Here is a 15416-nt window from a genome sequence, read left to right on the forward strand (position 1 = left end):
AACAGAGCTCCTTTTGTGTTAGGAAGGTGCTGGTTTGCTCATATTTGACACTACTGTGGCACGGATTTAGGATTACTCTATAGAAGATGAGTTGGATGCCATAATGGCAGTCACGTGTGCCCCAAAATACATAAGAATTAAACAGATGCCTAAAATGAGTAAAATTTTCTCATTTTACTACCAGAGAAAGAAGTTGTCAAAAAGAAAACCGACAAGGAAACTGCCGTTGATGTGAAAAAAAAAGGTATTGTACTTTGTTTCCTTAGTCAAATTATGTTCACAATGTTTGTTCATGAAAGAATTTTGGGGCGATGTAAACAAACTGGATATAGGTACTTAAATCTGTGCATGTTCAGGCTGTCAAAGTAAACATTGCACTGGATGAAATTAAACATGCAAGGAAGGCTTTATTCAAGGCTGTTGCAAAAGAGGATAGAGGCCACAACTCATTCTGAACTCAATTTCACTGAAACAAAGAGCAGGAGGATTTTTAAGAGCTGCAATGGGGTGGAGGGTTTAGGCCATGTGTGTGCTAATGGGCCTGACTCAAAGCAAAAGTAGACTGGTTTCTTAATTTCGTGACTGGAGTGCAGTTTTACAGCTTGGAGCAAGGCACTCCAAGGAGTTAGATCCTTACTATCCCACAGAAACTGGGAGACTGAGGTACTATTGTTCTTGATGATTACATTTCAAAGGGATGGCTTCCTGCTCCCTGAGAAAGGTATTCTTGAGTTAGAAAACCAGGAAAGAGCCTTTTAAAAAGATTTCTATTTGAAAGGAGCAGAGAAAGAATTTACAATTACAAGTCTTCTGAAGTAATTGCTCTAAGTAAAAGGAGGGTAAGAGCCTAAGGTCAGAAAGAAGCCTGTCTAAAGTTTAGTGAGGCTGAATTCAGAGAACTTTAAGGCCATCCTGGTGAAGACATAATGAAATTGAGAAGAGCTACATAGTATAATAACACCACTTTGCAAAGCTAAGAAGCTCAGAGAGAGTAATGCAGACCATTAAGAAAGAGCGTTGTTCAACAGCTTAGATTTTTGCTTTATACTTAGTCGTGCTTTAATTCTTGTTCAAACATGAATACCAGCTTCTATTCAGGTTAAGCTTAAGTCTAGGTGAAAAAGATAGTTGTCTCACATTATGAGATATTATGGTTTGGTGTTAAGTGTTCTCACCCCCAAATATTTCCTCCACCAGTGTCAGTGATGCTTGAAATTCCACTATTAGAGATATTCCATTCCGTTGAGTTATGAAGGAATCGTCCTCTATTAAGATGCAAATCTCCTAGGCCTGTGTGTATGGGCTAACAAACTAATTCTTCTCAGTTATTAACACTTAAAGTGAATGAGATTTCCAGACCCTTTCTGTGTAATAATAAGCTGGAAACAATGCCCTAGAAAATGGGGTGGTAGGTAAGCTTAAATGAAGGAGAGGTTGAAGAGAGAGCTTCAAGGCAGGCTATTGTGTGGAGAGAGAAGGACTGGATAGCATCAGTGAAAACGGTTTTCTTCTAGGAAGTAGATAGCTTATCTAGAGGGGAAAAGGTGATGGTGAAGGATCCTGAAAAGGAAGGCCACCGAATGCCAAACTAGATACTAGTTAGTAACAAATAGGGGTTGCAGGAAGTCCCCAACATCATGGTGTAAGCAGGGTAAAAAAAATTGTAAAGTATTAACAGTTGCATGATTGTATGACTCATGAAATGCTCAAGAAGAGACCTCCAGGTGTTCTGTGGGTCTGAGAACTGATAGCCAAATATTTTACCTTGCATCCAAATTTTCGTTAGTAAGGGCATATTATTGTAGAATCTGTTGTATTGTTGAACATTCATTGAGTTTGACTTAAAACTTTCCTTATGCCCCTGGTGAAATATGTACCTTATCATAAGAGAAGGAAAAATGCAATTTTGGCTATTTGATGGCTGCTTGGGTCCGTATATCTGTGACATGATTGGGTGCTAAAGGGAAACAAGGTTCTCCTTTCTGGACCATCAGTTTTACCAGGTATTTGCAGAAGAAGTTTTGAATTGAATTGTAATCTCCAAAATATTTGTCATATGTTTGCAAATGCAAAATCAGAAAATACTTTTGGCAAAACTCAGTGATGTGCATGGTTGTCGTTTTAGTTTGGTTTTAGTTTTTTAGGAGAAAGGCAACATGCCTTATGGACAGTGAGTGATGGGAAAATTTGATATTTCTCTGCTACTGGGAGACCTGTGTTATTAGCCCAGCAGTCATGTCAGAGTGAGGTTATGTACCACTGGCAACAGAACTGATTATGCCAATATCACTCCCCACAAGGTCAGGCTCATCCATTCACTGCCTACAAGGCCAGTGCTCATGTGCTCATCCACTGAAACAGAACTAACTGGGTGGTTGCTCAGCATACCTGGGGAAGGCTGCTCAGCTAGCGTTGAAAAGCAAGTTTGTCCTTCTTGGAACCAGTTTCCCGTGTGTTTGTTTGTTCGTATGTTTACTGTTGATGACACAAAATACTGTTGGATCTTAAAAATTAGTTCAACTTCCTAATGAAAATATGTGCAAATTGTTTGTTTATAAGCTCTTAACTCTCCAATACACTCAAAATTGTGTGTGTGTGTGTGTGTGTGTGTGTGTGTGTGTGTGTGAGAGAGAGAGAGAAAGAGAAAGAGAGAGGGACAGAGACACAGATTTAATTAATGTTGGTTTATAACTCTTGTTTCTTTTTAGAGTTTAATAATTCTCCAATTGTATTTTCATGTGAGAGGCAATATGGTTTAAAAGCAGCCAGTTTGAAATGTGACAATAGTAATTTCTAGAGATAACGAAAGAAATTGAAAATAATCTGAAATCTTGAAGAGCTGGGGCACGTATGTCATTTCTTCCTAAAATAGTCAGAGGAATATAGCAGAGTGTCTGATGTCACTACTCTAACCCCAAAGAGTAGGTAATTTACAAGGCATAAGATATGCCTAGATACTTATGGGATTTACCACGATATTTTATTATATTTATATTGACTTTTGTATTATTTACATTTATATAACATATAAAGTTACTTACATATTATATTGTTATTTTATTTTATTACATGTATATTTTATAATTATGTAGATGCAAATGAACCTGAGACATAAATTCTATGATAAATGAGCCTCTACTGCCTGAAACTAGTAAATCACACTTTGCAAATGATCTATGCTAAGGAAAATTGCCAATTCACAAGTTAATAATGGTTGAAACAGGGTAATTGGTGCATCCGGGTTCATGATAATAATCTCTTGTTTTGTATATGTTTCAAATTGTCCTGGTACAAACAAATATGTGCCACTTATAAAGCACTGTATCAAATGGCAAAAAATAGTCACCAGGATATTTTTACAATGTTATGAGGTAAGTTTCAGTCTGAACACCATGGAACACCCAATCAAGAGAGGAAATAAAAACCTTTAGAAAATATCTCCCTGTGTTTATATGACACTTCAGTGTTAGACATACAAACCCCTCAAGGTAGACAAGCAGAAGGACTTCCATCCAGGAAAGTGGACACAGCACAGTTGTTGGAAGCACCGGAAGAACCCTGAAATCAAGGAGCTGTTACTAGATTACTGAGCATCAAGGCCTGTCAGTTGGTCAGGAAGTGGCTTCACTCATCAAAGCTGCCTCTTAACACCCACAGACTAGATCCTGGAAATGTTGAGGCCAGCCTAAGCAACTGGCTCACATCAAAGTGACCTGTGCCAAAATATGTCTGCTTCTCAGTCTCCTATAGGTGCATCTAACTGGTAGAATTAAATATACTGCAAGTGAGTCTGGAAGATGCAGGTTTTTGGCATTCCATGTTTTCCATCTGGAAGGAGGATGGAAGTTAAAAGAGGCCATCTAAGGTATCTATAATAAAGATACAGAAATGTTTTATAAGATAAAACTCACATAATAAAAGAAGGTTTTTGAAGGCCTGAATTACACAAAGATGGGTTGATCAAGCAACATGATAAAAATGTGGCAATTTAAAGTGCTCATAAGACATAGTCAAATATAGTTTGTGTTATTCTTTACCTAAACTGTAGATAAAAGACATTCTTCATCACTTTATTTCACAAAATGGTATTTTTGAAGAAATAATGTTCTTAGTGCTTGATGAGGTTATAATGGTTAAAAAATTAACAAGTTGCTTTTCCTTGTAATGATACAATTATAACCTGGAGAAAAAACATAAACCAGGATAGAATAAGATCAAAACTATGATTCATTTCTTTCAGATTGGCATTTCTGGAGTTATAAGTTATCATAAATTTTTTGGAATTAGATTCATTACCACCCTATAATGTTTACAAGCCTATTAATTATGAAGATAATTTTGACTTGATAACTGATAGATAATGGTGTAAAATGATGTTTCATTATCACACTTTGCAACATGACTTTTTTCCCAAGAATTATCTGAATAGGAGTATAAACTATAAGAAAGATCCTGAAAAAACATACTAGTTTCTCTGGAATAGCTGCTAGAAAAGGACAAATTCACTCATCCATGTATTCGTGCATGCATTCTTGTAAAAAATATTCACTTAATGTCTACCATATACCAGCCATTGTGCCAGGTGCTGAGTACACAGAGGTAGATAACTGAACATAAACCCTAACAGAGTTTACATTTTGATAAAGGAGGCACACAGTGAACATGATGTCCATAAGTCCAACTTGGGATAAGGGCCATAGGAGAAACAAATTTGAGGCAGTGAGGAGAAAGCAATGAGTGGGGATAGGGAGCTATTTAAATAGATAAGCTTGTTAGAGCAGGCTTTTCTAAGAGACAGCATGTAACCTGTCAGGGGGTTCGATCCCATGAACCATGAGATCATGACCTGAACCAAAATCAGGAGTTGGATGCTTAACCAATGAGCCACCCAGGCGCCCCTTTAAGAGACAGAATTTAAATTGGAATCTGATATATTGTCAGGATCCAGCCATTGATGTGTGCATCTTTATGTGATGTGTGAATGTGGTATGTGTGTGTGTGTGTGTGTGTGTGCGTGCATGATAGATGTAAATGTGCAATATGTATGAGAGGAAGTACAAGGGGTCAGAATATATAGGGACATATGTAAGTGTTTATTAAAAGTATAATAGGAAACACGAAGGATATTAGCAGTGTAGAAAAACATTTTCATTTATACTTTACACAAGTATATACTCATTTTGAAAATGGGTTAGAGGGAGAAAAAGAAGAGGTAAGCCAATTAAAAGATGGGATCATTTACTGAGATGAGGAAGCTTATCTGGGGAACAACTGTGATAGAAACAATCTAGTTTCCTCTTGAGTATGTTAAGTTTCAAGTGTATGTGACATATCATTCACATTTTATATCAGGGACTATTTTCACTGTTTTTTGATACTAACTCATTCAATCCTTATAATAAGTGAATAAATAAGCTGTTCTAATCCTTATTATAAATTGAGTAACCTAAGACACAGAAAGGTTAAGTAACTTGCCCAGGGTCACACAGTTAGTAAATGTCAGGGCCAGGATATTAACCCATCTACTCTACTCTAAAAAGGCAGTTAAATACATAGGTCTGGATTTCAGAGGGGATTCTGAAGTAAAGCGACATATATAGAAATCCATATAGATCATATTTGTTTCTCTGGGAATAGATGAGATTACCCAGAGAGATTGTGTGAAAAGAAATAGAGAATAGAATACAGAATGAAGACCTGTGGAATTCCAACATGTAGAGATTAGATAATGGAAAATAAAGCAAAAGAGGCTGAAAGAACTGCTAGAGAGATTAAAGGAAAAGGAAAAGGAAAAGAGTTTGGTATTAGAGACATTTCAGAAATGGATGTTTCAAGAATCATGAAGTTATCAGCCTTGTGAATGTTACTTAAAAGCTGTGACACAAGGGCAGGAAAGACAAGAGCACTTCCTATAGAGTGAAGGAAAAAAACCAGATTGCAGTGGAGGCACAAAAATGAAGAGGAAAGCAGTGATTTTTTTTTTTTTAATTGTGTCTGCATGAAGGAGGAAAGAGTCTTTTTTGTATTGTTTAGTTTTGTTTTGGGAGGTGAATTTAGAAGCTGTGGACATCAACACAATTTGAGAGACTGATGCTCAAAAGGACAAGGTATGAGTGGAAATCTAAGCATTAATCGAGAATTCATTGTTTGATGAGCACATGGGTGAAAAAATAATCTGCTTTTTTTGAGATAATACCATGATGCTCCAGTAGTCAAAACCTGGTGTTTTCAAGTTATGAAGAAGAATCTATCTAGATTGTCGTATAAAAAGAAGCATGCATTTGAAGATGTACATGAAGATTAGGCAGCTCTGGTGATAAAACTAAAACTCCAATAATAAATACATTCTGAGTTGAAAGCCTTGGTTTTAGAGATAGACATATCAAAATGTCCTTGATGTTCACTGAATAGGAAAGGGTAAGTTTGTGAAATGTACTTTAATGTTTTTTAAAGAATTATTCATTCATAAAAAACAACTCATAAGGCTTGTGCTGTGTTAAAGTATGCAACCATATATATTTCCACAGAATATTTTCAATGATTGTTTGAGGCGAATACAATTAAATTCTGCACAAACTAAAATCTTTGACTATTTGATTTCTCTATATAAGATCTACTTTTGTCATTGAGAAATTGTAAATGATACTTTACAGAAGCTTATAGCTTGGAATATGTCATTAAGTTTTATGCCTACCAGACATAGAATAGCATCTATTTTACTTCATGAATCTTTTGTAATGGATTGTTCGAGCTACTAGAGCTCAAAATAATTTACATGGCAGATTGCAGACCACTAAAATAAATTTATGTGTAATTAAAAGTAACTTCCTATATATATGTACAGATAAAGATAATACATAGCATCTTTCCAATGTTTTCACTTTTAAGTTTTAGTTTAAAAGAGCAAACTTCTATTTTCCAGACTTGTATTTTGAGATGATTAATTATAGGTGTTTATGCTCACCCCATCTCTTCCTCTACTTGAAAAACACTTGGTTTTAGAAAGTTATGTTATATTTGAATTTTGTATTTTATGCATATGTATTTGGGTAGAATTTAACAAACACATCAGCTAAACATTATTTGTTGCACTTTGAAACCTAGATTAATTTTTTCCAGAATTCTATAAATTTTGCAGTAATCTACCAGCTAATATCAAGTTCAAAAAATAGGCACTTCACACATTTTTGAGAGATATTCAGACAGTTATATTAATGCATGCCCTAAATGAAATTATTAAAGAATTTGTTCAGGCAGGTAAATAATGAGTTATCTGGCACAAATAGACTTGATCAAATTAGTAATTCCCAGCCTTGACTTCGGGGTGCTCTGTAATTACAAGGCAACCGTATATTCCTTTAAAGTTAGCTTTTTGTTCCCAAATAGATCAGGCTGCAAGTCCAAGTTCAGGTGATGGCAGCTTGACTATATTAAAAACATTTACAATGCTTGAATTGCCTTGAAGGCAAAAGAATATATTTTCAAGTGTTTTGTAATCACAGAAATGTAAGACAATAGTTGCTTATTCTCTACAGGGCAAGGGATTTTGTGATGGAATAATACAAGAACGTCTGCTGACTTTTTACTTAATAATGATATCTTTGATTACCTCTTATATCACATCTCAATTAGCAGGATAGAAGCTAAACTGCTTCAGAAAAGGTGAGAGAGAATTAATATCATGCCATGCTGTGGGATCTCTGGGATAATGCTCCACGTTCTAGCTTTTGGTTTCAACAATACAAAAGTGTGTCTGGGTCGAATGCAAACAAGAAGTAAATGCATTTTGATATTTATTTTATTTTATTTTATTTTATTTTATTTTATTTTGAGAGAGAGAACGAGTGCAAGTGGGGGAGAGGGGAAGAGGGAGAGAGAGAGGGAATCTCAAGCAGGCTCCATGCTCAGTGCGGAACCTGACTCAGGATTCAATCCCATGACTGGATGATCATGAGCTGAATCAAAATCAAGAGTCAGATGTTCAACTGACTGAGCCACTCAGGCACTCCAAGGCATTTTGATTTAAAAAAGAATTTAGAGACAGTAGTGAACGTGGTGGAGAAGTAGAGGGACCCGAAGTTCCTTCATCCCTCAAACTCAGCAGTATTGAGTCCAGAAGACTTGTAATTCCAGGAAACCAGGCTACAGAGTGACATAAACATCTCCAGGAGCCCACCAGGACAACTTGGCAGACAATAGGTGTATGATAGTGAAATGGGACAGATAAAACGGGTGGCGTAGGCATGGAGGGGAGGGATCCCCTTCTGTGGAGAGACAAAAGGAAGAGAATGAGAGGCTATGGAAGTGTAAGATTGTACTTGGACATGAGAAAAACCACAGACCAGGAAATGGAAAAAGTGGAGAAAGAACCAATTTCTAACATGATCCAGGTTTGCGGGTCTTTCTCCGGACTGGGGCTGGCCACCCTTGTATGCATGCCCCGGGAGGAGGGGAACCAGCCCCGGGCTTGGTAGTGAGCTCAGAGGTGCAGTCGGAGAGACTAGTCCCCTCCCTCCCCTGAGTACTGTGGGAAGAAAGTGTATAGCCTCTTCAAGGACAAAAGACCCTGCAGGTGCCCGACACCCAGAGGCGCTTTGTTGGCTGCTGGGCAGAGTGGCATTACCCCAGAACCAAGGGCGGTGGAGTGGGATTCTTTAAGACATCAGGGTTTGAATCCCAGCCGAGCACCTGGAGGTGAGGGAGACAGTGGAGCGGGACAAACCAGCTTCACAGGCCCATGCGGCACTGTGAAGAAGGCCTGAACGGAGTGGTGTGGAACACCCAGTCTGGGGAGGAGAGACTGGAGTGTTGCCATTTTTCTCCCCATCACCTACAAGGAGGGGCTTCAGGGAACAAGACAGGGGCCCACAGTGGAGGCAGGACCGCCTATACGAAACCATGCCCCTCTGTGCCTGGTAACTGCACATCTAACAGAGCAAGATTCACACTGACTGAGCCAGACAGTCCCTCCTCCAGACTAACACAGCCACGGGTTTCAAGGCACCGTCAGATATTGGTCCAGTGGTTTTGCATTTTCTGATTTGATTCTTGGTCAATTCTTATTTTATATCCATATATATATATATTTTCTTCCTTTTCTTCTTATTTCTTCCCTTCTCTATTCTGGTTGTTGGTTTGTTTAAGCAGACATTTTTAATCTAATTCTTTTCACACCTCTTCTGTATCTCCTTCTTTATTTTCCTCTCTGTCTCTCTGCCTCTCTCTCTCTGTCTCTCTGTCTTTCTCTCTGGAATACGCTGTATAGCTTCTCCGATTCTCTGCCTTGTAATTTTTTTTTCTTCTTTTCTTTTTCCCCAGCCCTGTCTTTTTGTATGCGATAAGGCATCTTCCACTACCACCCTCCCCTTTTAATTTTTTTTTTCCAGGGTTACTTCAATGAACAAATCAAAGCACACCTGGTGGGAGGTCCAAACCACCACTACAAGTAGGGAGATAAAACAACCAGAGTCACAATAACATAAAGCAAGCAACACATTCCAAAAACACTTCCTGAAGGGCCAGGCCCTGGACAGTGTATGACTTTTAATATAGTAGTTTTTGCAGGTGCAGGGCACATAACAAGCTATTTACACACACAAAAGATAGAAAACTATCCACAATGATGAAATGGAAGAATTATCCTCAAAAGAAATTCCAGGAAGAAATGACAGAAAAATCTTCAAACAGATATAAAAAATATATCTGAACGAGAATTTAGAAAAATAGTCATAAGATTAATAGCTGGGCTTGAAAAAAGCATAGAAGACAGAAGAGAATCTACTACTGCAGAGATCAAGAAACTAAGAAATAGTCATGATGAATTAAGAAATGTTGTAAATGAGGTGCAAAATAAACTAGATGCAGTGACAGCAAGGTTGGAGGAAACAGAGGGGAGACTAAGTGAAATATAAGATAAAATTATGGAAAAAGATGAAACCGAGAAAAAGAGATAAGAAAGTATTAGACTATGAAGAAAAAATTAGAGAACTAAGTGATTCAATAAAATGTAATAATATCCATGTCACAGGAGTTCCAGAAGAAGAAAAGAGAGAGAAAGGGGCAGAAGGTTTGTTTGAACAAATTATAGCTGAGAACTTCCCTAATCTGGGAAAGGAAGCAGACATCCAAATTCAGGAAGCATAGAGAACTCCCTTCAGATTCAACAAGAATAGGTCTTCACTGCTGCCTATCATAGAGAAACGGAAAGATACAAAGACAGAGAATTCTGAAAGCAGCTAGGGACAAATTGGCTTTAATCTACAAGGGTAGACATGTAAGGGTAGTAGCAGACCTGTTCACTTAAACTTGGCAGGCCAGAGAGAGGGGCAGGAAATATTCAGTGTGCTGAACAGGAAAAATATGCAGCCAAGAATCCTTTATCCAGCAAGGCCGTCATTCAGAATTGAAAGAGAGATAAACGCTTTCCCAGACAAAAACTGAAGGAGTTCGTGACCACTAAACCGGCCGGGCAAGAGATCCTAAGGGGGACTCTGTGGGTGGAATGCTGCAAAGACGACAAATGACCAGACACATCACCACAAACATGAAACCTACAGATAACACAATGACACTAAATCCATATCTTTCAATAATAACTCTGGATGTGAATGGACTAAGTGCCTCAATCAAGGACATAAGGTATCAGAATGGATAAAACAAGAACAAAAACAAAAACAAAAACAAAAAACAAAACAAAAACAAACAAAACCAAGATCCATCTATATCTGTGAGGACACCTTTGGACTGAAAATGAGAGGATGGAGAACCCTCTATCATGCTACTGGAAGTTACAAGAAAGCTAGAGTAGCCATACTTATATCAGACAAACTAGATTTTAAACTAGACTGTAACAAGAGATGAAGAAGGGCATTATATCATAATTACAGGGTCTATCCATCAAGAAGAGTTAACAATTATAAATGTTTATGCTCCCAACTTGATACACCCAAATATATAAATCAATCACAGACAAGCATTCTTATTGATAAGAATGTGGTAATTTCAGGGGACTTTAGTATTCCACTCAGAGCAGTGAACAGATTAAGCAGAAATCAATAAAGAAGAAATGGCCTTGGGGCACCTAGGTGGCTCAGTTTGTTAAGTGTCCGACTTTGGCTTAGGTCATGATCTCACAGTTCGTGAGTTTGGCCTCACATCGGACTTTATGCTGATGGCTCAGAGCCTGGAGCCTGCTTCTGATTCTGTGTCTCCTTCTCTCTCTGCCCCCTTCCTACTCATGCTCTGTCTCTCTGTCTCTAAAAAAATAAATACACATTAAAATAATTTTTAAAAAAAGAAATAAACAATGGCCTTGAATTGATACACTGAACTAGATGGACTTGACAGATATATTCAGAACTTTTCATTCAAAAGCAGCAGAATACACATTCTTCTCAAGTGCACATGGAACATTCTCCAAGATAGATCACATACTGGATCACAAAACAGCTCTCAATAAATATAAATATAAAGGAATTGAGATAATACCATGCATATGTTCAGATCACAACACTATGAAACTTGAAATCAACCACAAGAAAAAAATTTGGAAAGCCTCCAAATGCATGGAGGTTAAAGAACATCCTACTAAAGAATGAATGGGTCAACCAGGCAATTAAAGAAGAAATTAAAAATATATGGAAGCAAGTGAAAATTAAAATCCAAACCCTTGCTATGCAGCAAAGGCAGTCCTAAGAGGAATTTACATTGATATCCAGGCCTATTTCAAGAAACAGGAAAAATCCCAAATACAAATCTAACCACACACCTACAGAAACTAGAAGCAGAACAGCAAAGAAACCCCAAAGCCAGCAGAAGAAGAGAAATAATAAAGATTAGAGCAGAAATAAACAATATAGAATAAAAAAAAAAACAGTAGAACAGATCAATGAATCTAAGAGCTGTTTTTTTGAAAAAAATAAGCAAAAAGAAAAGAGAGACCCAAATAGATAAAATCACAGTTGAAAGAGGAGAGATCACAACCAACACCACAGAAATAAAACAATGGTTAGAGAATATTATGAAAAATTATATTGCCAACAAACTAGACAATCTGGAAGAAATAGACAAATTCCTAGACCCCCATGCACTACCAAAACTCAAATGGGAAGAAATAGAAAATTTGAACAGACCCATAACCAGTGAAGAAATTGAATCAGTTATCAGTTATCAGTTTGCCCAACAAAGAAGAGTCTTGGGCAAGATGGCTTCCTAGGGGAATTCTACCAGATATTTAAAGCAGAATTAATACCTATCCCTCTAAAGCTATTCCAAAAATTAGAAAATGGAAGGAAAGCATCTGGTCTCATTCTACGAAGCCAGAAATACTTTGATTCCCAATCCAGAGACCCCAATGAAAAGAATTACAGGCCAATATTCCTGTTGAAAATAGATGCAAAAATCTCAACAAGATATAAGGAAATCAAATTCAACAATGTATTAAAAGAATTATTCACCATGTCCAAGTGGGATTCATTCTTGCACTGCATGGCTGGTTCAATATTCACAAATCAATCAATGTGATATGTCACATTAATAGAAGAAAGGATAAGAACCATATGATCCTGTTAATAGAAAAAAAAAAAAAACATTTGACAGAAAAAAACATTTGACAAAATACAGCATCCTTTATTATTAAGAAAGCTGGGATAGAAAGAACATACCTTAACATCATAAGAGCCATATATGAAAAGCCCACAGCTAATATCATCCTCAATGAAAAACTGAGAGCTTTCTCCCTGAGATCAGGAAAGTGACAGAAATGTCTACTCTCACCACTGTTGTTTAACATAGCATTGGAAGTCCTAGCCTCAGCAATCAGACAACACAGTGAAATAAAAGGCATCCAAATTGGCAAAAAAACAAAAAGAAGTCAAACGTTCATTCTTCGCAGATGACATGATACTCTGCATGGAAAACCTGAAAGACTCCACAAGAAAGCTGCTAGAACTGATTCGGCAAAATCGCAGCAAAATCAATGAATCTGTGAGATTCAAAATCAATGAAACTGTGAGATCATGACCTAAGCCAAAGTCGGACACTTAACCAACTGAGCCACCTAGGTGCCCCAAGGCCATTGTTTTTTTATTGATTTCTGCCTAGATAATCTGTTTACTGCTATGAGTCAGCAAAATCAATGTACAGAAGTTGGTTGCATTTCTATACACCAATAATGAAGCAATAGAAAGAGAAATCAAGAAACTGACCCCATTTAAAATTGCACCAAGAACCATAAAGTACCTAGGAATAAACCTAACCAAGATGTAAAAGATCTGTTTGCTGAAAACTATAGAAATCTTATGAAAGAAATGGAAGACACAAAGAAATGGAAAAACGTTCTATGTTCTTGGATTGGAAGAAAAATATTGTTAAAATGTCAATACTGCCCAAAGCAGTCTACATATTCAATGCAATGCCAATCAAAATTGCACCAGCATTCTTCTCAGAGCTAGAACAATCATAAAATTTGTATGGAACTACAAAAAAACCCAAATAACCAAAGTAATGTTGAAAAAGAAAACCAAAGCAGGAGGCATCAACAATCCCGGACTTTAGCCTCTACTACAAACCTGTAATCAAGACAGTATATTGTATGACACAAAAACAGACACATAGACCAATGGTATAGAATAGAGAACCCAGAACTGGACCCACAAATGTATGGCCAACTAATCTTTGACACAGTAGGAAATAGTATCCAATGGAAAAAAGACAGTCTCTTCAACAAATGGTGCTGGGAGAACTGGACAGCAACATGCAGAAGAATGAAACTGGACTGCTTTCTTACACCATACAGAAAAATAAACTCAAAATGGATGAAAGATCTATGTGAGACAGGAAACCATCAAAACCCAAGAGGAGAAAACAGGCAACAACCTCTTTGACCTTAGCCGCAGCAACTTTTTACTTGACACATCTCTGAAGGCAAGGGAAATAAAAGCAAAAATGAACTATTGGGACCTTATCAATATAAAAACCTTCTGCACTGCAAAGGAAACAATAAACAAAACTAAAAAGCAACTGACAGAATGGAGGAAGATATTTGCAAATGACATATTGGATAAAGAATTAGTATCCAAAATCTATAAAGAATTTATCAATCTCACTCCAGAAAAACAAACAATCCAGTGAAGAAATGGGCAGAAGTGAATAGACACTTTTCCAAAGAAGATATCCAGATGGTGATTAATAGGCACATGAAAAGATGCTCGACATCACTTATCATGAGGTAAATACAGCTCAAAACCACATTGAGATACCATCACACCGGTCAGAGTGGCTAAAATTAACAACTCGGGAAACAACAGATGTTGGTGGGGATGTGGAGAAATGGGAGCCCTCTTCACTGCTGGTGGGAATGCAATCTGGTGCAGCCACTCTGGAAAACAGTGTCGAGATTCCTCAAAAAATTAAAAATAGAATTACCCTACGACCCAGCAATAGCACTATTAGGAATTTATCCAAAGGATACAGGAGTGCTAATTCATAGGGGCACATGTACCCCAATGTGTATAGCAGTGCTTTCAACAATAGCTAAATTATGGGAAGATCCCGATGTCCATCATCTGATGAATGGATAAAGATGTGGTTTATATATATACAATGGAATACTACCTGGCAATGAGAAAGAATGAAATCCTGACATTTGTAGGAACGTGTATAGAATTGGAGAGTATTATGCTAAGTGAAATAAGTCAGTCAGAGAAAGACAGGTATCATATGTTCTCATTCATATGTGGTATTTGAGGAACAACAGAAGAACATGGGGGAAGGGAAGGGGAAATAGTTGTTTCAAACAGAGAGGGAGGCAAACCATAGTGGAGTCTTAAATATAGAGAACAAACTGAGAGTTGAAGGGGCATGTGGGGGAGAGGGGAAAATGGATGATGGACATTGAGGAGGGCACTTATTAGATGAGCACTGGGCATTGTATATAAACAATCAAACAAAGCCAAGAGTACACTGTATACACTATATGTTAGCTAACTTGACAATAAATTGTATTTAAAAAATAATAATAATTAAAAATAATAAAAAATGAAAAAGAATTTAAAATACATCTTAAAACTCAGAATGGAAAAGGTTTATATTAAAACTTATTTAAGCCTGGAAAAAAGGGACTGGTATACAAGTGACTAATTTCAATCTTCTTAACACCTACTATGAAGAATCAGAACTACCCTCCCAGTGAAGACAGAAATAAAATAAGCCCTAAATTTGAGTATGAGGGAGTTGTGTTACATTTTGTGAAATACTTTCAAGAGGGAGGATTAAAATACATTTGAGAAAGAACCAGTAAATAGACTATGAATATTTCTTCTTTGTTTGCATGGACATATCGACATTTTAAGTATTTCCTGTACCCATCTTAGATACATTCTTTTTAACTGCAGTTTATATTCAGAATGAATTGTTTT

The 15416-nt window shown here is 37.0% G+C and overlaps 1 protein-coding gene across 1 annotated transcript in view; it reads left to right on the top strand.

Moving 5' to 3' along the window:
* The window catches only part of TRDN (triadin), a 496354-nt gene that overhangs the window by 316102 nt on the left and 164836 nt on the right, over window positions 1-15416 (top strand). Inside the window, 1 exon segment of the mRNA XM_047103003.1 lies at window positions 185-244. Coding sequence (XP_046958959.1) covers window positions 185-244 — 60 coding nt within the window.

Source organism: Lynx rufus, unplaced genomic scaffold (assembly GCF_022079265.1).
Source record: "Lynx rufus isolate CCGP_SWC_20201006 ecotype Redwood Valley unplaced genomic scaffold, mLynRuf1.p SCAF_6, whole genome shotgun sequence".
Classification (NCBI taxonomy): Eukaryota; Metazoa; Chordata; class Mammalia; order Carnivora; family Felidae; genus Lynx; species Lynx rufus.